The 27,239-nt window shown below is 48.0% G+C and overlaps 1 protein-coding gene across 2 annotated transcripts in view; it reads right to left on the bottom strand.

The window, feature by feature from the left end:
• GABRB3 (gamma-aminobutyric acid type A receptor subunit beta3) overlaps positions 1 to 27,239 on the bottom strand; it is a 238,005-nt gene that overhangs the window by 18,901 nt on the left and 191,865 nt on the right. For both annotated transcript variants that reach the window (XM_037132731.2, XM_037132732.2), the window contains 3 exons: positions 18,897 to 19,117; positions 8,073 to 8,155; positions 4,937 to 5,074 (listed from right to left, as the gene is read on the bottom strand). In XM_037132731.2, coding sequence (XP_036988626.1) covers positions 4,937 to 5,074; positions 8,073 to 8,155; positions 18,897 to 19,117 — 442 coding nt within the window. The remainder of the gene's footprint in view (positions 1 to 4,936; positions 5,075 to 8,072; positions 8,156 to 18,896; positions 19,118 to 27,239) is intronic.

A 27,239-nucleotide genomic window follows, 5' to 3' on the forward strand; every position in this document is an offset into this window, starting at 1 on the left:
ACTGCTTTTGCTATATTTAGACCTATTTCCTTAGGATGAATATGCCAAAGAGGAATTACTGAGCCAATGTTCGACGCTCTTCATATGTACTGCCAAATTATTTTGAGAAAAAATCACATCTGTGTACACTCCTCTGTGTGCACTTCACAGAAGGGCCTATCTCGCCCAGCAAACTTGCATGTATTTCTTAAAAAGAACTTCTGTTAATTTCCATGGGAAAAATCTGTCCTTTCCCTGAATGCTCTGGATGAATACTTCCTAAATGTTTGTTTTCTTCTGTATTTAATCTCATCCATGATCTGATTACACTATTTACTCATTTCTCTCCTCTCTTGCTGTCTTCCCCATATTCACTTAAGTACTTTCAATGATAGCCCTTGTTTATATTCTGTGTAAAAATTTTCTCAGTTGTTCGTTTCAGAACTTATAATGGTTTGAGTGGAAGATACACGAACGCTTAAATTCTTGTATGCAGTTGAGTCTATTATTCCATTTTGTTGTTGTTGTTTTTGTTGTTATTTCCAAGCTTTTTGGAGGCTTAAGCAAGTTCACAATAAAGATCTAACCACCAGAAACCTATTTTGAGAGTTGGAAAATATTTTAGTGTTTGCTATCAAGTGAACATGTGCATTGATTTTCGTTCTATAATCAGTTCAGCAATTTCTCCAACACCATCCGTGGAACAAAAGCCTCCTTGACAGAGATCTGACACATTCTGTGGTTTATATTCCATGGGTAGGTAGGTGACTGACAGGCTGTGCCATTGAGCTGGGCGGAGCCTCGCCGTGGGCGTGGCCATCTCCAGATTCCCTGGCAGTCAGCTCCTTCTGCACTTTCCGGGACCCCAGCACCCACCCCCTTACATCGCAAGTTCAAAATAACCTGGCCCAGTGCTTCCCAGAAAGGGCCAAAACTCATCCAGAAATTTCAGTTTCTGCAAAATGTTTTCCCAAATTAACTCCAGTTTCATATTCTATCACGGTGTCTGCATTCAGCACATTTTCTAGCCAAAGGGCGTCCCCACTGTCTCAAAGTCATTGCCCACATTTCCTGCTTCTGCTGACTTACACCCCCTCTTCCCTCCTTAAGAAATGTCTCCCCTTATCCATCCTCGGAAGGCTTTGGTCACATGCCACATCTCCTGTGAGTCCTTTCTTCGTTTTCCCTCCAAATGTAAGTGATTCTCCTCTTGAGTTATGTTCTCACTGAAATGACAATTATTACTATTGACCAAGGTAAGATCTTCCTTGGTAAATCAGACAGTCCCCAAGGCAGTGTTGGTGAAGTAATGGATTGTTCATGTGCTGTACAATGCCCAGCTAAGTGCCAAGGCCATCCTTGGCCATCTCAAATACATTTGTGTTTCTAGACAGCATGAGCCAGAGACCTCAGCATGTTAATAAAACCAGAATTCTCAGTGACATCCAAACTTGATCTGAGCAATGCCTCTCACCAATGAATGAGCCTAGAAAAGCCTTTTTGTTGCATTGTTAGAAGAATTCCATCACATCTGCTGTGTCTATGGGCGGAACTCCCCAGTGCTCCTGGCTAGCGGCTAATCATTTAGAGTCCCAAAGTGGTAAGTCAGCTGGCCCACGACACACCCTTCAAAGTAGCCACAGAAGCCCCAAAACGGCAGCAGAAAGGCACAGAAGCCCCTCAGCCTGCGTGCCAATGCAGATGCGGTCCAGTTTCTGAGCAGATGCTGAGCCAACACACAGGGACAGTCCCTGAGCACCAGGGCGTCGTTCCAACTCTGGGCTTCCTCTCAACGTTTGCAACCAAAGATGCTGAGTCCAGTGCTTTCTCCCCAGATGCGCTAGAAGTCAGGGCCAAAAACGGGGCTCTGGGCCTCTAATCGAGCCTAAATTAATATTGCTCTCTAAGGCATTAACGTTGTTGAAGAACTCATAAAGATGCAGGCACACAGCATCGTGGCGCCTTTGTGGACGGGTAAGAGCCACTAAGGTGTATCTATAAAGTAATGAGCTGATATAGGTCAGCAGAGCTGACCTATATATACGGGTGGCTGCCCCATCAAGGCAGCCCCGTGCGTGGCTCTCCCAGCAGCACCTAAGAAGCTTTGTGAGCTCTTGGTGCTCTCCGGGGTTCTTATCATGTTGCCTCATTCATTTGTGATCCACCTATTTAAGAAAATCCTCACTCGAGGATGTGTTCGTTGGTTTCACAGAGAGAAGGGAGAGAGAGAAACATTAGTGGGAGAGAGAAACATTGATCAGCTGCCTCCTGTACATGCCATGACCAGTAATCGAACCCCAAAGCCTCGGTATGTGCCCTGACTGGGGATCGAACTCACAACCTTTTGATGAATGGGATGAAGCTCCAACCAACTGAGCCACTGGCCAGGACTATAATCTACCTTTTTACTTCATAGTACAACCCCAAATTTCTTTTCTCACTCTTATTAATAGTCAGTTTAGTTATTGCCTGTTCTAAAAAAATCCACAATGAAAAAGAGATATATAAAACAGCACAGAGAGAAGAGGAAAAACAGGGCTGGAGCTCAGGAAGTTTTTTTCACAGGTTGTCTGAACCTGGTGATGATTCTCTTTCTGATTCTCACAGTAAAACCTGCAGGTTGCACCACGTGACTCTGGAGCAAACAGCAGGGGTTCTGGACCCATCCAAGTTCACCCTCATGATTGATTTGGGATATTGTTTCAGAAATATCCTCATGTATGAAACCAGGACCAGAATACGACAGGTGAAAAATAGATGAAGGACACTTCATCAAAATTACAAGCTATTATTCTGCAAGAACATGAAAAGACAACCTTCAGGATGGGAGGAAATATTTGCAAATTGTATATCTGATAAGGAAAATGTCTGTAGAATATAGAACACAGTCCAATCCACCCATGGACGAAGCATCTGAATAGACATTTCCAACGAAGATATGACAAAGATCCAATGAGCCCTAGAAAAGATGCTTCCATATCATTACACAGTAGGGGAAGGCACATCACAACCACAGTGAGGGACCACTTCAGCCTGGGGTGCTCAGTCAAACAGCCCTGGTTGGAGTATTACTGTGTAGATCAAAAGACTGTGGGTTTAATTCCCAGTCAGGATGCATACCCAGGTTGCAGGTTTGGTCCCCAGCTGGGGCACGTACAGAAGGCAACTAAGTCAACCAAGTGGATGTTTCTCTCTCGCATTGATGTTTCTCTCCCTCTCTCTCTAAAAGCAATGAAAAAATGTCCTCCAGTGAGGATAAAAAAGAAAAATAGACAATAACAAGTGTTGATGAAGATGTGGAGAAACTGGAACCCTCATGCATGGCCCGTGGGTGTGTCCAGTGGTTGAAAAATGGTTTGGCGATTCCTCAGAAGGTTAAACATAGCAATTCCAAACCTAACTACGTGCCTAAGATAACTGAAAACATATCCACAGAAAAACCTGTACGTGAATGCTCGCAGCAGTCTTATTCCTAATAGCCAAGACCTGCAAACAGACTTATTTTCATCAACCCACAGATGGTTAACAAAATATGCTGTATGTATACAATGGAATATTACACAGCAACAAAAAAGAGTGAGGTCGTGATGTATGCTGCAACGTGGGTGAGCCTTGAAAATATTGTGCTAAGTGAGAGAAGCCAGTCACAAAGCCCCGCCCCCCCAAGACCCACAGTGTCTGGCTTTATTGATATGAAATCTACAGAATAGATAAATCCAGAATTAGATCATTAGTTGCCCAGGGTTAGGGGAGGCAGACTGAGGGAGGGTGATGGCTAATGGGTACAGGGTTTTTTTGGGGGGGTACTGAAAATATTCTGAAATTGACGGTGGTCACGGTCACGCCCCTCTGCAACCAAACCTAAAACACTGAATCGCACACTTTAAGTGGGTAAAGGGTAGGGTATGTAAATAATATCTCAATAAATCTGCTGTAAAGTAAAAAAGAATACTGGCTACTTGTACTTTATATCAAGTACTGAATACACATTCTCTGGACCAAAATATGCTCTCGATCCATGCCATTTTCTCTTTCCTTTTCCTTCCTCTATGAAGCCTTCTGTGCACAAGGTTGTATAATCTAAGAGTCTTATCATTGAGCATATTTTAAAAGTATGCATCATGAATTGGTGCCAATGCCCTGCCCCCACTGGTTGTGGTTGAAGCTATAATGACAGAAGGAATTGGGGGTGGGAGGTGCCAGCTTCGCCATCCCTGAGCATGTGAACCCAGGGTCTGTGGTCTTTATGATACCTTACAGTTTGGCGCCTTTGTTTATCTCAGTTATGACACACAGCATCAAGTACGAATACAGAGAGGGCAGGGCACACCGGGAAATACACGTAGCTGGAATTTAATAAAACCTTGGCAAGAACAGAAAAGGAGAGCACATATCTTTTCGGTCTTTGGATGACTGAAACAAAGTTGGCAACGAACCCCAGGCCGGGGCGGCTGTAACCCGATCATATTAGCAGCAGATGACAGTGTCTAAAGAGTCCAAGTTCAAGTTCCTGGACCACCGAGGCTGACTTCTAGCCCAGACGTGGGGAGAGGTCTCGGACTTCTGGGAGAACAGCAGACCACCGACTCAGGTCCTCCTCTCTCCCTTCTTTCCTTCCTGCCTCCAAGGCCAGGGGTGGACTCCTGTGCACCCAGAATGAATTTGGTAACTTACGTCACCAAATGTGGGTTGATTGAGTTCACCTTTGGTCTTTGAATTTCTCAATAACTGGCCCCAGGGAGCATCTCATTGTCCAGAGAACGTCCACCCATCAAAGCTCACCAGTCAGTCACCTTTGGAGACAGAGAAAAGGGACACCTTCCATGACGAATTATTGATGACGGCACTGTGATGGATGACCAAGTGGCACAAGTCCCTTGCAGGGTGTATCATGAGGGGACCGCCATGGCCCAGGTGGCCACTGTCCCTAGGGCACGGGAGCGAATGCAGGACTCACCTGTGGCGAAGACGACATTCCTGGAGACCAGGCGATGTTCCACGATGGAGAACTGAGGGAGCTCGATCCTCTCCACTCCAGTGACAGCCTTATCGCCACCGCGCCAGTAAAATTCAATGTCGTCTGTGGTGTAGCCGTCTGCCAGGAGAGAGAAGTGGGGACGGGAGGATATGAAGCATCATCTTGTCTAAGCACAGGTTTAAGACACTGTTGCCAGGCGAACGGAAGGAAGAGCTCATCCATATTTTGATAGATTTGTTTGATGTGCTAATTTTGAGAAGGGTCTTCCAAGAACTAACTTTCAAATAACTCTGTGTTGATTTAGAACATGCTGATGTTACCCTGGCTGGGTGGCTCAGTTGGTTTAGAGAGCCAACCTATACATGAAAAGGTCACAGGTTCGATTCCCGGTCAGGGCACATACTTAGGTTGTGGGTTCGATCCCCTGTCGGAGTGCATACAGGAGGCAATTGGTCAATGTTTCTCTCTCACATCGATATTTCTTTCTCTCTCCCTTCCTCTTTCTAAAATCAATCAAACATATTCTCAGGTGAAGATTAGAAAAATAGAACAGACTGGTGTTGAAAAGCACAAAAACTAGGGAGGCTCAGTGCTCTGACCAGAGTTCTGTTCACACAGCCTCACTGTAGAGCTTGCCTGGACGTTGCACCCAAACAAACTGAAAACATACGAACCCTGAGTAAGATGGTTGTAAGGAAAGATGAGAACGCAAGCATGAAGGATTCTGGAATGGCCCCTTCTGAAAAGCCACCAAAAAGCCAATACACTGAGGGTGAATTTAACCAATCGATGTTGGGTAACATCTGAAGCTCTCTGAGCAAAAGTAGTGTTCTTGGCATTTCTAGATGGTTCCATGAGGTGGTCATCCTTAGAAATGCCTTTTGTGGGGACTCTATGGCCCCAGAGATTGGCACAAGGTCTCATTGGGAGCGGCCATTGGCGGAGTAGAGCTCCACCCCCTGGCTCCCGACACAGTGCTCACGTTCCGTGCTTCTGGAGAATGTGTATAAATTGGACCGGAAAGCCTGATGTCACCTGTTGCGCCCAGGGGTCTTCCGGAGAATGAGGTCAGTTTTATCAGGGAGGTCAATTACAGCGCACGCCTGGAGAAAAACGCCTCGCCACTACAAAGGACTCTCTGATCAGACCATATATACTGAGCAAAAGGCAGACACGCAATATTTGATGAGTGACAAAACCCCCCAAGCGAGGGGGTGGCTGGCCGCTCCACACGGCTCAGGCCGCCTCCCAGTGCCATCTGCTCTTCTCGCTCTGGGATCTCGGTGGTCACACCTCTGTCTCCTACTTCCCTCCAACTTCCTCATATTCTGTTCTCACCTCGCGGGCACGGCGCTAGTTAATAAAACTCACCGATTACCAGACCACTCCTCTGCATAGAACCTTCACGTCTTTCCCAGTGCAATTAGTAAAAAAGTCCAAACTCCTTACAAGGACCTCAAGAATCTACAGCCCACCCCCCTAGTGTGTGCATCCAGTTTCTCTCCCTCTTCACCCAGCCCCTCCCTGCCCCCTGGCCTCCGGGGCTCAGACCAGCACAAGTGCCCACGGGACATTCTTCGAGATCTCGCGACTCCCCCTTCCCCATGTTTGCATCTCAACTTACGAAAAACCTTTTACACCTGTGTGTAGTCAAAGCATCAGGAAATTGGGAGAATTCCTTCTTCCACTCAAGAGCTTGAAACACGGACTCTTCCAAGACCCGTGGCTCACACGCGCTGAGGAAATCAATCCCTTTTACAATAAACCTTCCTGCCCATCCTCCACCTCGGCTCAAATATCAGTCACCGAATGCACTCCTTCCAGCCCACTCATGGTCTGTTCGCAGTTGCTGTGGCAGCTGCTTTCCTACCTGGACCCCAAATTCGCCTTCCTGAAGCTCATCAGCCAAGGGGTGCCATGGCCCCCGCCACACAGAATCCGTTTAACTTCCCAGGTCCTCCTTCCTCTACTGGGCGATTATGGTTTTTCCCACGAGCCTCTGTCCTCCGCACTGAATTCCCCCAGACAATTCCGTCACGGATCACGGGCCCCAATTCCACATGCCTTGCCTTCTGAGAAAGCACTGTTCTCAGAAACCATGACACAGACGTGGAAGCCAGGGGCACCGTGGGGCCGGCTCTACAGGGATCTGGACCCCAGTCGCCAAGCCAACTTCCCAAAGACATTAACTACTCACCACAAATGCACCGAGAGACATTGGCAAGTCACTCATCTGCCATCCACCAAAAAAAAATCATCAATATGAAGACTGACAAGACGAAATCCAATGGAGACTAATTACAAACCAATGCATGGCTGGCCGGGATTGCTAACAAGAGCAGCGCCCTCCAGATCCACGGGACACAGAGCTCAGGGAGCAGGGGGGACCTGTGTCTGTTCGATGACACAGCCGCCCCTCACGCAGGAGCGCTTCGCGCTGACGTGCCAGCCTCGCACGCATCTGAACACTCCCCAAATGTGAGGAGATGGCCGAGATGCAGTGACAGCGAGCTTGTAAAGTTGAGCTCCTGATGGAAAATGAGTTTTACTCCAACCACCCAGGATCCCAGGAGGGCAGCCACTCATGCGTGATGAAGCATATTGTGACAAAATTGTCTCAGTGTTTGCTCTCTGCTCACAGAGAGGCCGAGATGGGAGGAGGCCCTTGTCAGACTCTTAATCAGATTAGAATAAAGAACTCCTGTTTTTTATGTTTACTGGTTTTATAGAAAGAGGGAGAGAGGGAGGGAGAGGGATGGAAAGGGGAGAGAGAGAGAGAGAGAAACACTGATGTGAGAGAGAGATATCGATTGACTGCCTCCTGTACGTGCCCTGACTGGGAATCGAACCTGCAACCTAGGTATGTGCCCTGACCCAGAATCGAACCCTCAGTCTTTTAGTGCATAGGACGATGCTCCAACCAACTGAGTCCCATGAGCCAGGGCATAATGGGAAACTCTTCTATTGCAGAGTGAAAGATTAAACCTTTTATCTTTAAGATACTTAAAAACTACATCAAGAAAGTGATAGAGGCTTTGCCATAAATGTCAAAACCCCCCCCAACAAGATGGCCTAAAACACAAAGCGGATGGAGAACAGAAATGGAGATACGCACAGCTTTCAATTTCCAGGGTGCAGTTCTGCTCGTCCAAGGGGTACCTCCTCAGATCCATCATGCACGCCGCGGTCGTGGTGATTCTGAAATACACAGGGGGGCGGGGCAGACAGCAAAGACGAGATGAGAAGCGTAGCAAGAAATCTGGTTCCACATGAGCTATGAGTAGGACCCCTTCTCCCAGGTATCCCCAATTCCACACACCGATGTCCGCCGAGTAAGTTTTCCGCATGGCGTAAGGCCAGCTTGGTCAAGAAAAGCAACACAGAACGTTCACATGCTATGCCATTATCCACGGAGTCTTGTTGACTTTTAGACAGTGAAGGCACAGAAGGGGGTCTCTTGGGGAGTTCTTATCTTCAGTCTTTGCTCTGCTTCCTGGTCTACTGGCTCTCTGACCTTTTACGGGACAAAGAGAACTCCTGCCGGGTGACAGTGCTGACTGGGTCAGGGCTGAATTCTCTGACTTTTTGTGCGTCGGGTTCCAGGAGCCATTCGCCCACAGGCTGCCCTTTGGCTCTGAGCCAAGCTTCTGCTGCTTCCTGTGTTATTACACTTGGCAGTGAGGCTGGATCCTGACCCTCCGGGGCTTTGCGCCATGAAATCGCCTCTCTCTTCCAAGAGAATATTAGGCTTTTTATTTGATTAGGAATCAAAAATGAGTGGGATTCACTTCTCTTGGGGTCAGCGGCAGCCATGGAAAGAATTTACATCACGGCCAAGGCCAGTTAGGCCTCCGCCACTCAGTTCCATCAATGGCACAGAGAAAGAGAACGCTGCTGGCAAAGTCAAGTTCATGGCCTACTCTGTCTACACTAGCAGGGGTGTCCACCTGAGGACGTATCACCTCAGGACAAACACACTCATATCTGACTGGACCTAACCGTGGTTGAGAGTTTGCTTTGTGCTTGCTCTGTACTCAGCACTTCAAGACTCATGCACCAATTCCACAAGAGACAGAACACAGAGGAAATAATAATTATTATTATCATTATCCCTATTTTAAAATATTTTAAAGAGATTTTATTTATTTATCTTTAGAGGGGAAGGGAAGGAGAGAGGGAGAGAAATATCAGTGTATGGTTGCCTCTCATGCATCCCCTGCTGGGAACTGGTCTGTAACCCAGGCTTGTGCCCTGACTGGGAATCGAACCACAATGCTCTGGTTCGCAGGTCCGTGCTCAATCCACTGAGCTACACCAGCCAGGGCTTATTATCCCTATTTTGAAGATGAGCAAACCAAGGCTTGGAAAGAGTAGATAGGCTGGTCAGATTTACGAAGGGACTGGAAGGCAGATGGGGTCATCGGATTTAGGCAGCCTGTCAAGCTTACACTTGACCCCTCTCCTTCCTTAGAGTAGGGAATGTATTCCTACCTACCTGGGGGGTGAGGTTCTTATTCTGAAAGAAGAGCATGTAGGGGAGAGAAATCTGGAATACACACCGAGATCGTGTACGGATATGATATATAGCCGAAACGGTAGCCACGAGCCACATGTGGTTAGATTTAAAGTTTAAACTAGATCAAGTGAAGTAACATGAAAAATTCAGTGTCTCTGATGCACTAGCCACGTTTCAAGTTCCCAGCAGCCACCTGTGGCTCCTGCATCCTACAGTGCTGATCGCAGAACATCTTCATCCCCACAGTAAGGTCCCCTGGCAAAGGCGAGGAAAAGCGCGGCGAGCCAGGCAGAATGGCCCTGCCGCCTGTGCCAGCCCCCAGGCCCCTCCTGCCCTCCATCCCATGGCTTCACAACTCCTTGTTTGAAGGTGGTTGGACGCCAGCAGCCAACTGCACACCACCCACCTCCTCAACACGTCTCAAAGTTGACCAGAGGCAGATACCCACACGGCACGTAAGTCAAGTGCCAGAGCGGAAGCTGTCATTCAACACTATTCACAGGGCCCTGGCCAGGTAGCTAAGTGGGTTAGAGCATCGTCCCCATATGCCAAGGTTGAGGGTTCGATCCCTGGTCAGGGCATGTAGGAGAATGCATTTACTGATGCATTTTATTGATGGAGGCATCAATAAATGGAACAACAAATCCATCTTTCCCCCTGTCTTTCTCTCTCCCTCTCCTTTCCCCTCTTTCTAAAATTGATGAATTAACAACAACAACGAAGACTATCCACAGTAGCATAAATTGGGTCTGACTTCACGGCCCAGTCAGTTAACCCAGCAGTCAGATGGGAGGACATACCCTGAATAGTGGGTACAGCCTAGGGGCTGAGCTTCCAGTGTGACCATGAACCTGAAGGCAGCCAAGGTCTACTTTGTCTCCAAGGATCTGTCCCACCTGAGGATTAAGATTCTGCATACAGGCCCGGCTGGTGTGGCTCAGTGGACGGAGCACCAGCCTGCGAACCAAAGCGTTGTTGTTTCAACTGCCCAGCAGGGCACATGGCTGGTTTGCAGGCCAGGTCCCCAGTAGGGGGCGCAGGAGAGGCAACCACACATTGACCTCTCTCTCCCTCCCTTCCCCGTTCTCTAAAAATAAATAAATAAAATCTAAAAAAAAAATAAAAAATACATTCGCATACAGAAAGAAGCGTTTTATGAAAAGTAGGAAAGCACAGAGAATGATGACAAATTTGGAAGGTATCAAACCAGAGCGGAGACAGACGGAAAGAACAGCCTGAGAGGAAGAGAGATGGGCAGACACAGTAAAACCAAGGAAAGGACGCAAGGCACCCAGCCCCACGTGCTCAGGGGAGTCTTGTGCAGCAGACAGATGGGGGAGTCGACATGGCTGAGAATCATTTCATGACGTGAACGGGCGCCCAGGTCACTGAGGGACCTTGTTAAAATGCGGATTCTCCGCGGCAGGGCTGCGGAGCGTCTGCAATTATTTCCAAGGTGATGTTGCTACCGCTGGTCTGGGGACAAAGAGGGAAAAGGAGACTGGAAATGTATAAAACCTTCCTAACACAGGGGAAGAAGACAAAGCTTTGAAACCAGACAGAAGATGATGGTACAGCACAGAAAATGGGCAAGGAACTGGGCTTTATTAGAGAAACAGAATACAAGTCAAGAAATTAGAATTAAACACAAAACAACAATTAAAAATAAAATAGGGCCCTGGCTGCTGTGGCTCAGTGGATTGAGCACAGACCTGCGAACCAAAGAGTCTCCAGTTTGATTCCCAGTCAGGGCACACGCCTGGGTTGCAGCTCATTGATGTTTCTCTACCTCTTTAAATATAAATAAATAGATTTTTAAAAATTGGGGTAAAATATGCTTAACACAAATTTTGTTTGCATTTAAAAATTATTTATTTTTAGAGAGAGGGGATGGGAAGGTGAAAGAGAGGGAGATAAACATCAGTGTGTGGTTGCCTCTTACGCAGCCCCTACTGGGGACTTGGCTCACAACCCAGGCATGTGCCCTGACTGGGAATCAAACCAGTGACTCTTTGGTTCACAGGCCAGTGCTCGATGCACTGAGCCACACCAGCCAGGTCCCATTTTTTCCATTTTTAATCGGCACTGAGTACATTCACTCTGCTATGCAACCATCACCACCATCTGTACCCACACATTTTTCATCATCCCTGACAGAAACTCGGTTCTATCCACTGAACAGTAATTCTCCCTTTCTCCCCCCCAGGACTGGGTAACTTCTGTTCTACTTTCTCTCTCTATGAATTTACTTCTTTCAGGTCCCTCATATAAATGAAGTCATGTAACGTTTGTATTTTTGTGCCTGGCTTGGCTCGCTCACCATGTTTTCAAAATTCAGCTATCTCTTATCATGTATCAGGATTTCATACCTTTTTCTGACTGAGTCATATTCTAGTGTAGGTACAGACCATGGTTTGTTCATCCATTCATGTGTTGGTGGACAATTTGGCTGCTTGTGAAGAATGCTGCTGTGAATACAAGCATTGGTATCGCTTTTTGTTTCTTTGGGTATATGTCCAGGAGTGGAACTGCTGGATCACATGGTAATTGTGTTTGACATTTTGAGAAAAAGGCGTACTGCTTTCCATACTGCTGATTTTACATAACCACCAGCAATGCATGAGGGTTCCCATGACCGCGGAACTTTGCCAACACTTGCTGTTCTCCGTCTTTTGTGTAATAACCACCCGAACGGGTGTGCAGTGCTCTCTCACTGAGTTTTGGTTTGCATTCCCTTTATGGCTAATTGTTTTCAGCATCTTTTCCTATGCTCATTGGCCATTCGAATATCTTCTTTGGAGAAATATGTCTGTTGAAGTCCTTTGTCTATGTTGAAATGATCATTTTTGCTTCTGTTGTTGCTGATTTATAGTTCTTTATGTAATCCAGATATTAACTACCTCTATCAGAGCAATGATTTCCAAAGTTTCTCCCATTCCATAGGTTGCCTTTTCACTCTGCTGTGTTCTTTGGTGCACAGATATTTTCGATTTTGATGTAGTTCAATTTACCTCTTTTTCCTTTTGTTAGCAGTGATTTTCATGTCATATCCAAGAAATCATTGCCAAAGCCAATGTCACTAAGCTCTCCCCCTACACTCCATATCTTTATCATTTTAGCTTTTATGAATTTACGTTTTTGACTACTTTGAGCTCATTTTTTTGTGTATGGTGTAAGGAAAGCATCCGACTTTATTCTTTTACATATAAATATCCAGTTTTTCTGGCGCTATTTGTTGAAAAGATTGTCCTTTATTCACTGAGTAGTTTTGGCCCCCTGATGAAAATCACGTGGTCATATATGCAAAAGTTTATTTTGGGGATTCTCTATTCTATTCCATTGGCCTGTATGTCTATTCTTATTCCAGTATCACACTGTTTTGATTAGCATGGCTTTGCCGTAAGTTTTAAAATCAGAAAACGTGAGGCCAACTTTGTTCTTCATTTTCCAGATTGTTCTGGTTGTCTAGGGTCCCATTCAATCCCACATAAATTGTAGAGTGGGGTTTTTCACTTGACAAAACACATCGGTGGGATTTTGAGGGGGATGGCCCTGGATGTGTAGACCACTTTGGGTAGGACTGTCATTTTAACAATGTGGAGTCTTGCAGTCAGTGAGCACAAGTTCTCTTCCCATTCACGCATATCTTCTTAAAATTCTTTCGGCCGTATTTTATCGTTTTCAGTCTACAAGTCTTTTGCCTCCATCATTGCATCTATTCCTAAGTATTTCATCCTTTGAGATCTTACTGTAAATAAAATTACTTTCTTAATTTCCTTTGGGGATTTTTAGTTGTTAGTGTACAAAAATGTACCTTATTTTTATATCTTGATTTTGAAATCTGCAATTTTGATGATTTTTTTGATCTAGCAAGTTTTTTTGGGGGGGAGTTGCATAGAATCTTCAGGTTTCCCTCACAAGATCCTATCATCTACACACAGACGGTTTTATTCCTTCCTTGTTTGTTAGAACAGAGATGGCATGAGCAGGTGTCCCTGACTTGTATCCTAGGGAAAACGATCTCCATGTTTCACAAATGAGCATGATTTAGATTGTGAGGTTTTCTCATGCAGTGCTCCTCATATGAGCAGCCCCCCTATTTCTAGTTCTTTGTACACTTTTACCCTAAAAGGCTGTTAAATTTTGTCAAATCTTATCTCTGCACCAACTGCCAGGATCATGTATTTCTTCCCCTTTCATTTTGTGAAGGTCATTTTCCTATGTTTGAATAATCCCCACATTCTAGGAATAGATCCCATTTGGTCATGGTCCATGCTGCTGACTTCAGCTTTCTGGGATTTTGTTGAGAATTCCTGCATTAATACTGATAAGGGATATTGGTCTGTGGTTTTCTTTTCTTGAAGTGTTTTTTGTCTAACTTTGGGATTGGGGTAATGCTGGCCTCAGACTGAAGAAGGAAGCCTTGTTTCCTTTCCATTTTTTTAAGCGTTTCATTTTGCACTAACTGGGGTTAATTCTTCTTTATATGTTTAGTATAATTCACCAGTGAAGCCACTTAATTCAGGGATTTGGGGGTAGGATGTTTCTGATTACTGATTCAACCACTACAGTAGTTAGTGGTCTATGCAGACTTTCTGTATTTTTAGGATTCATTCTTGTTGGTTGTGTGCTTCTAGGGATTTTTCCAGTTAATCCAGGTTATCCAATTGTCTGGCTAAAATTTAACATAGTATTCTCATATACATATTTTTATAAATATTTCTATTTCTGTACATTGGTAATAATCTTCCTCTTTTCACTTCTAATTTTAGTTATTTAGGCCTTTTGCTTTTCTTTTTTTGTCAATCTAACTAAAGTTTTGTCCATTTAGTAAATCTTTCAAAGAACCAAATTTTGGCTTCATTGGTTTTTCTACATAATTTTAGGTACCTTCTATTTTGTTTATTTCTACTCTATTCTATTATTTTATTCCTTCAGCTAGCTTTTGGTTTAATTTACTCTTATTTTCTTTAGTGCCTTAAAGTGTAAAGTTAACACTTCTTCTTAATGTATGTGTCTACAAGTATAAATTCCCTCTTGGTACTGAATTCCAGCATCTCATAAGTTTTGTGGTGATTATAGAACTATTTCTCCTTTCAATTCTGTGAAAATTTGCTTCATATATTTTGGAGTGCTGATGTGTGGTGCATATATTCCTATGACTGTCATGTCTTTTTGGTGAACTGACTCATCAATATATATATATGGTGTTTTTGATTCTTGTAAAAACAAGAAAGTCTATTTGACTTAAAGTCTATTTAATCTCATATTAGTAGAACCACTTCAGCTCTCTTTTGATTACTGTTTGTATGGAATACGCTTTGCTATCCTTTCACATTAAATTTGTGTCTTTAAATATAAAGTAAGTCTCTTATAGGTAGCAGACAGATGGATCCTGTTTTATTTGTATTCATCCTGCCAATCTCTAGCTCTTATATAAGGAGTTTAATCCATTTACATTTAATGTAATTAAGGTGAAAGAAAGACTTGCTTCTGCCATTTTGTTACTTGTTTTGTTCTTGCATGCCCTACAGCTTTTAGTTCCTTCATTTCTTCCATCTTTATTTCCTTTTTTATGTAGTTGATATTTTTGTAGTGACCTGTTTTGATTCCCCTCTCATTTCCTTTGCGTATTTCCATTTTGGTGGCCATAGAGACTATATATGACATGCTAAAATTATAATAATCTAATCTGAATGGATACCAGCTTTACTTTAAGTATATGAGAAATTTCTACATCTCTACTTAATTTGCTTTGCACACTCATTATTGATGTTAAATTGCATTTTGTACATTGCCTACCTAATAACCAAGCTTTATAGTTAGTTTTATGCACTTGTCTTTTAAATAATGTAGACCATAAAAAGGGGGAGTTACACACACACACACACACACAAACAAACACACAAATGAATAATAGTGGTTTTGCTTACTTTTTCTGGAGATCTTTATATCTTCATACACCATCAAATGACTCTCTGGCACCCTTTCATTTCAACCTAACAGACTTCCTTTATCTATTCTTGTGGTACAGGTTTATTTGTAATAAAGTCCCTCAGATTTTGTTAAGCTGGGAATTGACTAATTACTCCTCATTTTTGAAGGCAGTTTTGCCAGAAAGAGAATTCTCTCAACAGTGTTTGTCCTCCATTCCACTGCTCCGACCTCCAAGCTTTTTGATGAAAAAGTGGCTGCTGATCTTGGTGGAGGCTCCCTTGTAAGTGATGAGTTGCTTCACTCTTGATGATTTCAAAATTTTCTTTGTGTCTGTGACTTTTTGTAGTTTGATGGTATGTGTCTTAGTGTGGGTATTTTTTATTTTATCCCTCTTGCAGTTCATTGAGCTTCTTGGATTTGTAGATTTATGTTTTGCATAACTCGGAGAAGTTTTCCATGATTATTTCTTCAAATATTCTCTCTGCCCCTTTCTAATGCTCCTCTCTTAGGACTCCCATTATACGTATTTTGGTGCACTTGGTGCCATTAGATTTTCTTCTATCTTTATTCTTCCTCTTCCTCAGACTTGATAATTTTAAATTGGCCTACATTTAAATTTGTTGATTTTTTAAATTCTACCTGCTTATAAACCCCTCTAATAAATTCTTCAGTTGTATTTTCAGCTTCAGAATTTGTTTGGCCCTTCTTTATAATTTCTACCCCATTGCTTATTTAATTTTGTTGTTGACATACTTTCCAAATTTCTTCTAGTTCTTTGTCCTAGCTTTTCCTAAGCTCTTTGAACATAGATAAGACACACCTAGGTTGTGGGTTCAATCCCCAGTCAGGGCGTGCACGGGAGGCAACCAACTGATGTTTCTCTTTCTCTCTCCTTCTCTTTCTCTCATGGCAATAAAAAAATCTATATCCTTGGGTGAAGATCAAAAAATTATCAGTATTTTGACATACTAATGTACTTTTGGTCCAAAAATTCAAATTACTTTAAATTCAAATTAGTCTTGATAGGCTGAGCTGCTTTGGAAGGGAAGCAGCTGGCAGAGCAGCTGCCGAGCATGTGTGGAGTGCGGTGGTCTGGTGTTTAGAAATATCCCCCTGACAGCTTGTGCAGGTCCACAGAGATCTGAAGGCTTGTTTCAAAAACATGAGGTTCTAAATAAATGGAAGGAGTATATTGAGATGACATTTGAATGAAAATAGCAACTTATTTAGGATTCTGTCTACTGATTTAAGAGACTTCTCGAGATGCGTAATGGATGCAAATGTGACGAGAGAGATTTTTTTAGGTTATTGTACAAAGTCTGTTATTGAAAATTTCCCAGAGTTTATTATTATATTACTATCTAACGTTTATCCATAAATGTGCAGACAGAATATTAGGTGAAGATATTTTTAAAATTTTAATTGTTGTTCAAGATATGGTTTTATTATGTTGGTTTTTCTTATTCCTGCCTGTTTGAAGGTATCAAGTCTCCAATATTTTCCAGTGGAGTTTATAAATTTAACACAGCTCTATCATTCATGTTATATCATTCTGTCTGCTATGATGTGAATGTTTATGTACCCCAAAATTCCTTAAGTGAAAATCCTAGCCCCTGAAAAGTGGGGGTATGAGGAGGTGGGGACTTAGGTCCCAAGGGCGGAGTCCTCAGAAATGGTATTTGTGTCCTTGGAATAGTATCTACACAGAGTCCCCTGTCCCTTCCCCTGTGTGAGCACAGCGAGCAGGTGCCTGCTCCATGAACGAGGAAGCTGTCCTCATCTGACATTGAACCTGCCAGCACCTTGACCTTGAATGCTCCCCTTCCAGAACTCTGGGATAAACACCTGTGACTTATAATCCACCCTGTCTGTGTATGTTGTTACAGCAGACCAACTGGGCTAAGACATTAGTCTAACAGGGTTAAAGCTCTTTGATTTTAAGAGAAACATACTAACTAACCTATTCTGTCTCTGGTAAGAAAATAAGGAGTACCAAAATAAAAACTGGAGTGATCCCATATAGGAAGTTTTGTTCAAAAGCCAAGTGAGCCTAGCCTAATTTTTTTACTGATATTTGCTTACACACACACACTCCTGCTATTCAGTGTTTTGGGGGTGGAGGCAGGTGAATGAAGGATGTGATTTTTGGCTCATTTTATGCTCACATGGTTTCTGAAGAACCCTCTGTACAACTGATGTCTTGTCAGAACTTCTATCTCTCATTTCTGGGCGAAAGTGCACAAGGCTGCAGACGTGCCCGGGAAACACTGATCTAGCCTCTCTGCACAGGGCCACCTTGGCTTGGTCGACACGCGCCACAGGTCAGAACGTTCACGTGCTGCTAAAATGTTGGCTGTTGGTCTGTGCATTGCAGTTTTGAGAAAGCTCCTGATGCTTTGCACTCGTGGGGGTGCTCCGTAATTCCCTTTGCCCATTCTGAAGCACTGAAAGAGGTGTGGATTTAAAAAAAACACAGCCGCGCCTCGGTCCTTGTTGGCTCCAGAACTCGCCAAACCCTGCACTCGCCACATTTCGACAAGAAAGATGATGTTTCAGCACTCGTCGGCGCTCCTGGGCTTTGATGCACGGCTGGAGTTCCCGAGCGGACTAACAAGTACCGAGGCACCACTGCATTTGCTAGAATTTCACTTAAACCCGCTGGAGTCTTAGCTAAAGGGCTAAGGACTCACAACATTTTGAGACAAATCTTGAATCCGTGCGCCAGCTCTTGAAGACCTCAAGAACCCCTTTAGGCCAGGAGATCAAGAAAGACACACAAAATGACTCTAGAACAGAATGCAACACAAACTAGCACAAAGTCAAGGCAAGAAACAGCATAGTTTTAAGGGCGTCGTTTAGCAAAGGGGGGCAATAGTCCCAGCAATGAACCCTCCCCAGTGGGAGCATCCTGGGAATGGCTAGCTGTTTCCATGGTAACCAGGGGCAGCCAGGGTCTCCCCGGGGGGCGGGGGGTCCAGACAGCAGTCTGGTTTCAGGTTCCAGTGATTTCATCACCTGGAGAAAGACTCTCATCTGAGAGCCTCACGGTTAGTCATTCCCCTAAATACTGGCAGCCTCACCTTATAAAACTCCATGGAGACCCCGTATCAGCATAACGAAACCTTTTCTATTTTTCCAAGTCTGCACACGGCTTTGGGAAAATGTTAATGAAAGCTTTTGCACTGTCAGGATAATATTAATTACAGGCCTTTTCGGCTATAATGTGGGAAATCCGCCCTGAGGGAATCGGGGCTCTCAGATACCGCGACCCACCAAGATCAAATAAGCCCCCTCAGGCTGTCCTCTCGCTTGTGACTATTAATAGTAACAGAAAGGCCCCAAATCCTGTAAGATTTCTTTCTCGGCAAAGTGCGGCGTGTTTCATGGATAATGAACCTGAGGACTGAGCCTCACCCACTGTCACCGCTGCAAGGGAGAAGTTCAAGGCCAGGGCGCCACGCAGCCCCGAGAGGCGGACAGACAGACCTGAGCCCGTACAACACCGTCCCATCGGGGTGAAGCCGGATCATGCGGTTTTTCACCGTCACTCCGTGCACGAACGACTTCTTGTCATTTAGGAAATACGTGTCCGGCACCCACAGCTGGTCGGCCACACGGTTGTCCAGCGTGAGGTTGAGAGGGATTCCAGAGTAGGCGAGCCTTTTATCTCTCCAGTATTGTTGAAAATACATGGTTAAGGTGTAATCCTGGGGGGAAAAGAAAAGAAATGAGTTTCAGTGTTCAGCCAAATCGGCATTAAAAAAAACACACACACACACACAGGGTCCTGGCTGGTGTGGCTCAGGGGTTGGGCGTCGTCCTGTCAACTGAAGGGTCACAGGTTCGAGTCCTAGTCCGGGCCCATGACTGGGTTGCGGTTCAGTCCCAGATGGGGTGCCTGCCTGAAGCAACCGATCCGTGTTTCTCTCCTCCTCTCTGTCTCCCTCTCTTCCTCTCTCTCTAAAATCAGTGAATGTATTCTTTAAAAACACACACATACAGAAAAAAGTCCCCCTCCCCTGCAAAAGCCATTGTAACATCAGACTGTTGGCAGAGAACTTGACTTGAGTCCTCCCTCAGGGGACCCCCAGGTCCCCATCTCCTGCCACCAGGACATAGGAGCTCAACCTACCAACCGACTGTTTCTCTTCTATGTGAGTCCCTTCCCCCGCCTGCCTTCCAGGGGGCTGCAAATACCAGACCTCCCCCATGTGCGCTCCAGACATGTGACCTGCGGGGGGTCTCTACCCCTTGTCCGTCACATCTGATTCTTCCAGACGGCCAAGGACACTTTTCTGTCACACTCTGGGCCATGGCACCAAAGTGAGAGATGACATGTCCCTCTGGGGCATGTCCCAAAGTGGCAGCCTGAAGCTGAATCTGGGTGTGGGCCGGGGACATGGGTCTCTTTCAGCCCCCAAAGGCTTGCAATGACATCAGCAAATAGCTGAGCAGGGGACCCAACTTTTATTCTCTGGGTTTTTTCAAAGTAGTCAGTGCAATAAGAAAGTGGGGGAAAAGACAGGCTGAGCATGGACATTCTATTTTTAAAGTTTTACCCCTTTTGGAAATGACTACGTAAGTCTAGAATAATCAAGTCTGAAAATCTGGTAATATTCGTGGGACGTCCTGAATGAACCCCCTCGGGGAGAGAACCAAACTGAAAATTCAGCAGTGAGTGGCTAAACTCTCCAACCAGGGGAGAGAAAATCACTGCTGTTACACATGGAAACTTCTTTTTGTTTTTTAAGCTTCCAAATGTTTTTTTCTTTAAATTCATTTTGACTTTTGAGAGAGAGAGGAGAGGAGAGGGAGAAGGAGGAACAACAACTTGTTCCACCCATCCATCCAGGCACTGATTGGTTGATTCTTGTATGTGCCCTGACTGGGGATCGAACCTGCAACCTTGGTGCATCAGGATGACGGCCCAACCAACAAAGCAACCTGGCCAGGGCTTCTAAGTGTTTTTATGAACCAAGTATAACATTAATATTTAAACGAGGTAAAGTAGCACACATGATTTATAATTACATTGGTGAAGAATGTTACTTAATTCCAATATTACTTAACAACATTGATGCAAAAATGTTCTCAAAATGTTACCTTACAGAATTATTTGTGCCTGTACAAATAACACCCCTTTTTATTACGAAACCTTTTATCACAAAATCATAAGCATGTCATTCTGTAACATAACAACATCACACTCAAGCACACCCTAGGACATTTTAGGTGGAATGTTGGAATTAAAACCATGCATTATCGCACCCGGGCTATTCCCCTACCAACCACGCTCAAGCGGGCGTTCCTTCTGCCAGACCCTGCAGAATACAACTATGTAACATTTACCTTTGACTCAGTAATCCCACTTTGAAAGAAAGTTACCCCACAAGGCTAGGACGGTACACACACGCCCACAAACTGAATGACAAAAGTACTTCCCACCTGCCCCATGGACGTCTGTGCGGCTGTGACAAAGGGGTGTGGTTTTTGTGGTCTCGTTGGGGCTGCTTCCCAGGATGTACCATTAAGTGAAAAAAAGCCAAGTTCGAAAGAACACACGCATAGATATAATTTCCTTTGTGTAAGAAAAGAGAAATAAGAAAGTATACGTGTAGCTGCAGGGCAGGTGTACACGCTCGCCCGCCGCGCAGGTCTGCAAACGCCCTCGCTCTGCAGGTGGCGAGAGGCGGGCGGGCTGGTCCCTGGGGGAGGCCGTCCCAGCCTGACACCCCACCCAGCAGCCCTGTGCGGCCCCACGGCCAGCCCGGGCCGCTGGCCAACCCCGCGGCGCCCGGCCATTCCTGATCTCCGGACTGTTGGGAGAGCGAGTGGAGCCGGTTGGAGAAAGACCAGTACCGTGGGATTCCACTCACGTGTGGACTCTATTGACCAAGCTGAACTAATGCGCCAGATAGAGGCAGACTCATGGATGGAGAGATGACAGCTGCGGGGGAGGGCTGGGGGCCGAGGGACGGAGCAAAACTGAAAAAGGACTCATGGACACGGACAGCAGCATGGTGATTGGGGGGGGACGGGGGTGGGTTGAGGTGGAGGAGGGTATAGCCGGGGTAAGTGTTAAAAGAAGAAATACAATACAAATGAACTATTGAAAAAGAAAAAAGAGCATGGGAACGGACACTTGGGAGGTGAGGAAGGGCACACCTCGGTGGCAACGAACCCACTATGTTCCTCAGAACTGGGGACAAAACACGTCTGAAGCTGTGAGGCTCGTCCAAGTCAGAAAAGAGGGGGCAGCCCGAAAATTCGAGTCCTTGGCGGGGTCCCGGTGGGTAAGAAGGCACAGGGCACTTTCCCCGCATCTCACCTGAGCCCGTGTCACCTGTGCGCCCCTCCCCCCACCAGGGGCAATGGTTTCCGCAGAGCAGACGGACCTTGCTTAGCCAGGTGGCAGGCAGGGATGTGGGTGTTCACGGACAACGCCGCCCTCAGCGGGAAACCCTGAGCCGTGCAGTGTCCTCAGCACGTCGGGAAGAAGAGAGAAGGGGACAGAGAGGTGGCAGGGGCAGGCCCACAGCAGTGACCAGGAGACAGACTCGGATGCCGGTTCGAGTCGACGGAAGCCACTGAAGGTTTCCGAGAAGTGAACGACAGAAGTGAGTGTACTAACCACGTCTTTTATTTCCTTTGGTTCCATCTCAGCATCTGGCCCCGCCCGGCTGACTCTGCAGGGACGGTCCTCCGTCCTTCCAGGGGCAGCCGCTTCCTGGACACCGCGGTCAACCACTCAGCTGTGCTTTTCAACTGCAGACCGACCCACCCCCAGCTCACCCGCCTCCCCTGGTTTCTTTCTTTTCTCTTTTTTAAAGAAGATTTTATTTTTATTTATATTTAGAGAAAGGGAAGGAGAGAAATATCAATGTGTGGTTGCCTCTTGCGTGCTCCCAAGTGGGACCTGGTCTGCAACCCAGGCATGTGCCCTGACTGGGAATCGAACCGCTGACACTTTGGTTTGCAGGCTGGCACTCAATCCACTGAGCCACACCAGCCAGGGCTCAACTGGTTTCTTGATTGGGTTCTCACACTCCAGGCTGGGCAGTCAACCCACGTCCAGGTCCCGGGGCCACGTCACTCAAGCCCGCCCACCCTGACCCTGCCCGCCCAGCCTTGCCAGCTCCTTCCCTCTGAAACCCTGGTGAGGGCCACTCCCTCCCTGGGGCCCCGCCCTGGCACTTTCCCCCGTGTGGCTTCTGCTGCTTCGGCACGTCCCCTTCTCTTGGGATCTGCGGGCACCAAACTCTCTCTCCAGTGGTACCTGTCTCCTGCTCTGTTGGCCTCGACCCAAAGGACAACAAAAACCCAGGTTGTAAACCCAAAGGTGAGGGTAAGGAAGGTCAGTTTGGAGAAGGCGGTGAGCTCAGCATTGAGACGATGGCGAGCAAAGGCCTAAGGGAAGAGGAGGGGTGCGCGGGGGGTGACCAGGGAGGACGGGGGGCCCTGATGGCTGTAGAACCCCGGGAAGGCCATCGGTGCACCTCACCCAGACGTGCAAAGTTGTTAGGGTGGCAGAACGCTGGAAAGAGAGCTGGGGGGGGGGGCGGCGAAGGAGGTTCAACGGGAACGCAACCCTCCCAACCACATTCCTGGTGAAAGAGAAGAGTTTCGTCTGCTCCTCTGGTTGGTTTCACGAGTCCTGAAGTCTCCTCTCTTCTCCCATCCCCCCTCCCGCTGGTGTCCACGTGGGTGACCCCGTCGATGTGCCCTGGAAACCCCGATGTCTCTCCCAGTCTGAAATCTCCGTGGGGTCTTATTTCTGCCCCGTGCAGCTGTGCCCACCTTCCGCATCGCCTGTCTGGTCTGGGGGGTTTGCTGAGCTGACCAGAGTAGGGTTGAGGGGGTGCTTCTTAGGAAACAGGGGGGAGCAGGCAGTATTTCGATGGCACCTGCCGCCTCAGCTGCGCCTCCCACAGCGACGGCATCGGTGCATCAGCGGGGACACTAGGCGGCACCCAGTTCTTTCCCCTGCAGAAGCTGGCGGGGCGGGGGAGGCGGCCCAGCCCCTCTGCCCTCCCGGGCACCTGAGAGGCAGCGAACGGACGATTTAACTCTTTGGGGAGCCACGCTGCTGACTCTGGGGATGTGCAAGAGCGCCGTGCACAGTGACACCACTCCCTGCAGTGACCGCTGCCGCTCGCAGGGACCACCGGGGCGGTCGGCAGGTTCTATGCTCCAGCCCGCCCTCCAGTAGCGTCATCTCACTTGACTACAAGGAGCAACCTCTGGATGATCCACGCGAACCCCAATCAATGAAGAAAGCGTAGTTCGGAGAGCTCCCGGGGCCCCGCTTCCCCTCCAGTGCCCCATGAAACACACGTAACTGGCGAGATCGGGACTCGAACCCGGCGCTGCCTCCCGCTAGGATGTGGGCCCCACCCCCCCACGTTGTCGGCGCTCCCGGGATCCGGAGCCGAATGGTTCTGCTGAACAGAACGAACCGCACCGGGCTGGGCAGTTGGCAAAGATGGCTAGAGAGTGGACGCTGAGGTCCCATACGGTGATGCCATTTCTGACCCGGAGCGGTGAGAACCCCGGAACCCCCACCTCCAACCTCGAAAGCACTTTTGGGGTCTCCATGCAGACAGATGCCTCGCTGTCACAGTGTGTGCGTCAGGGGACCCCGGGCCAGCCAGCAGGAGACGCCTTTGCGGGGGACAGTCTGCCGGGGTGTTCAGAAGAGGCAGAGACCTCGCCACTCCCAGGGCCCAGGGGTTCACAGGGGGCTTGGTGGTGCTGGGCCAGGGGCAGGCGACCCTGGACGCTGTGGGACGAGAGATGAGGGCAGGGAAGGAAGCTTTCGTTGTCCAGTTCTAACGCCCAGGTAGACGGCTGATGTCCCGTTGGAAAGTGTCGGTGTGGAAAGGCGCAAGGAGGTGGGATTGGCTGCCGAAGCCACACCCTCTTAGGGAACATTCCAGAAGGCCACCCTGTGCCGCCGCAGCTCCTGCTGGTGGCCAGTGGCCGAGTAGGAGGCGGCAGACACCCAGGTGAGCAGACAAAGGATGCTGGTGGCAGAATCAGCCCCGCCCCAGCCATCCGCCCAGCGAGCCCTCTGCTGGTGGCCCCACGCCCGCACGGAGCAGAGGTGGAGAAGAGGGGGGCCCACAGGACCCCCGTGAGCCTTCTCCCTTCTTCCTGGGGTACAGATGAGGAAGACCCCACAGGGAAGGACAGGAAACAGCCACGGTCCTGAGTTCGCATTTCTCAAATGCAGGGATGTTGGGGGCCCCGAGGGGCATGGGATGGGGACGGGGCAGTCCCCGGGAGCCACTCACTGCAGAGCAGTGGTGTCTGCACCACTCGGGTGCAGGGCCCCCTTGCAGGGCCCAACGGGGCTCTGACTTCCACCTCGTCTGCTCTGCTGGCCCGACCCACCGGGGCACAGGGACAATCTTCAGGGGCACCGGCAACAGGACTGTCCGTGATACCAAGAGCCTCTGCAGAGTGACAGGAAGGCCTGGTTGTGGCTGCCTTTGCCTCCTTTGCGGGTGAGACTGAAGGTCCCGGAGAGAGACACTCAGGACAGACAGGGCGTGTGGAGGGGTGGGGTGTGGGGGGTGGGAGCCTGGAGGCAGAGGGGCTCCTGGAGGAGCAGGACTGGGGACCAGGAAGTCCCTTTCCATGCTGGGGTAAACTCATGGGACCTCAACCCAGAAGGGCGGGCTCAGTCAGATGAGCACACAGTAGGAAGACAAAGCACACAGTGGGAACTGCCAGGCTGTGTCCTGCCACGGACCTTTGGCAGTGGCACAAGCAGCCATACTGGTTCACCACACACAGCATGTTGGTGAGAGGAGGGGGGACCAGAGATCGGGGCCCACAGCAGTCCAGTGGGGCTTTAGGGACAGGCCTGTGTGCAGGGACACAGGGGCTCCTGTGCTGTGGGGGCCCCACGGGCTGAAGGGAGAACACCCCAGTCCTCACAGCACCCGCTTTCTTCTCACCCGGCCGGGGGCCTCGGTTGGCACAGCGCCCTCGCCTTATCACTTGCCATGACCTGATTTCAGAAGACGGCCCATTGGATGAGGGTAGAGATCTGCCATCCAGGCAGCGTTTATAAACCGTCCGGCAAATTAATTAACAGAACCCGGGTGTGTGTACGAATCCTGACTCACATCCCTGGTGTCAGCAGGCGTCCCTGCAGCCCTGGGCGCACTGAGGACATCTGGCTTCAGATCCACCCCTGAACTGAGACCCGCGGACGCCCTAAGGGAAGGCGCTGACCCCAGTCCCCTCAGCTGCTAGCACCCGTTACCACCTCGCCTCTCATTTGCCCAGCACCCGCCTTCCCCCCAGTCCTGGCCGGTTCCCGGGTCACCTCAGCCGCCTGTCCGGTGGTGGAGACTTTGAGCCGTTCTGCCTCCGGCCACACGCTGCCTGGGGTGCGAGTACGCAGGGGTGGGGGGACCCGGGACACCAGTCCCACCCGGTTCGTCTGGGTGTGACACAGCTGTCCTCACGAGGAAAACCTCCATGTCCTCTCGTTTATCCTGGGACACATTCCCGTCGCCCTGGGACATGGGACTCAGGACCGGAGCCCTCAGGGGTGGGGTGTGTAAAGCGAGGTATTGAGTTGTAGTGGGTTTGAACTATGGTAGCTTGTCAAAATCATGGGACGAGATAGAATGTCTCAAATCCCTCCCTCCCTCCCCTTCTCCCTCTGTTATAAAAGGCTTACGATGAACTTAGGATCAGCATAAATGAAGGCTGAAGTGAGAATTGTATTCAGGTGAGGGTTTCTCTTAAGAAGAAATGAACAAACAAAACCAATCAATTAAAGGACCACGTAGTGCTCTGGGCTTCTTTTTAGGGATCATAAAGTCCTTTGATTAGCTAATGAAATCCTGCCCCCCGCTCTCTCTCTAAATGTGTGCATGTGTGTGTGCATGTGTGTGTATGAAATCAATCAGCACGAATCAGCCGAGGTGCACGCCCCTCCACACTTCACATCACCTTTACAAAGTGAGAGTTAGCGTGGGCGGGTGGATTTCCACAAGCTTGTCAGGCATGGGCTTAGAATTTGCACACTGTTTGCTGTTGGAAAAACACAACACAGGGTTGCCAGGGTGTACCCCAGGTTCCGAAATTCCATTTCATGCGAAAGTCAGAAGCCAGAGTGTTACCGCAGGTCGTTAACTAGTCATTCTTTTAAAAAAGATTTTATTTATTTATCTATAGAGGGGCAGGGAAGGAGAGAGGGGGAGAAATATCAATGTGTGGTTGCCTCTCATGCGCCCCTGCTGGGAACTGGCCTGCAACCCAGGCATGTGCCCTGACTGGGAATCGAACCGCGATCCTCTGGTTCGCAGGCCCGCGCTCCATCCACTGAGCCACACCGGCCAGGTGTTAACTAGTTATTAATAAAGGAAATCGAGCAAAGGGAATTAGACGTTGAGTTGAATACACCGGGGAGCAGGAGCCTGTTTGCTTTGCCAGGGAGCTGCGGCGTCAGGTTCCAGGGGGTCGCAGCCCCCGCCATCCTTGCCCCTCCCACGCCAGACTGTTGGGGGCACAGGGGCGGTGCTGGACCCGACGCCTGTCGGTCTAACCAGGGGGTGGACCCATCCAAAAGCCCACAGAAACGTGGGAAGTTGACGGGCACCTTAGAAAAAGCACCTGGTCCTTCCCAAATCCGAGCTCATATGATCCCGGGGAAACAAAGAAGCTGTCTATCTGTCTGTCTGTCTCAGTCGCTTAGTGACACACACACACCCGCCTGTTCGTTCATGTTCTCTCTCACCTGGGAGCGCACGGCCACGCAGGTCCAGCAGCTACCAGGGCCGGCAGCGGGTGGCGTGGGCTCCGAAGGAC

This window comes from Artibeus jamaicensis, unplaced genomic scaffold (genome assembly GCF_021234435.1).
Source record: "Artibeus jamaicensis isolate MK-2021 breed Jamaican fruit bat unplaced genomic scaffold, CSHL_Jam_final scaffold_612, whole genome shotgun sequence".
Classification (NCBI taxonomy): Eukaryota; Metazoa; Chordata; class Mammalia; order Chiroptera; family Phyllostomidae; genus Artibeus; species Artibeus jamaicensis.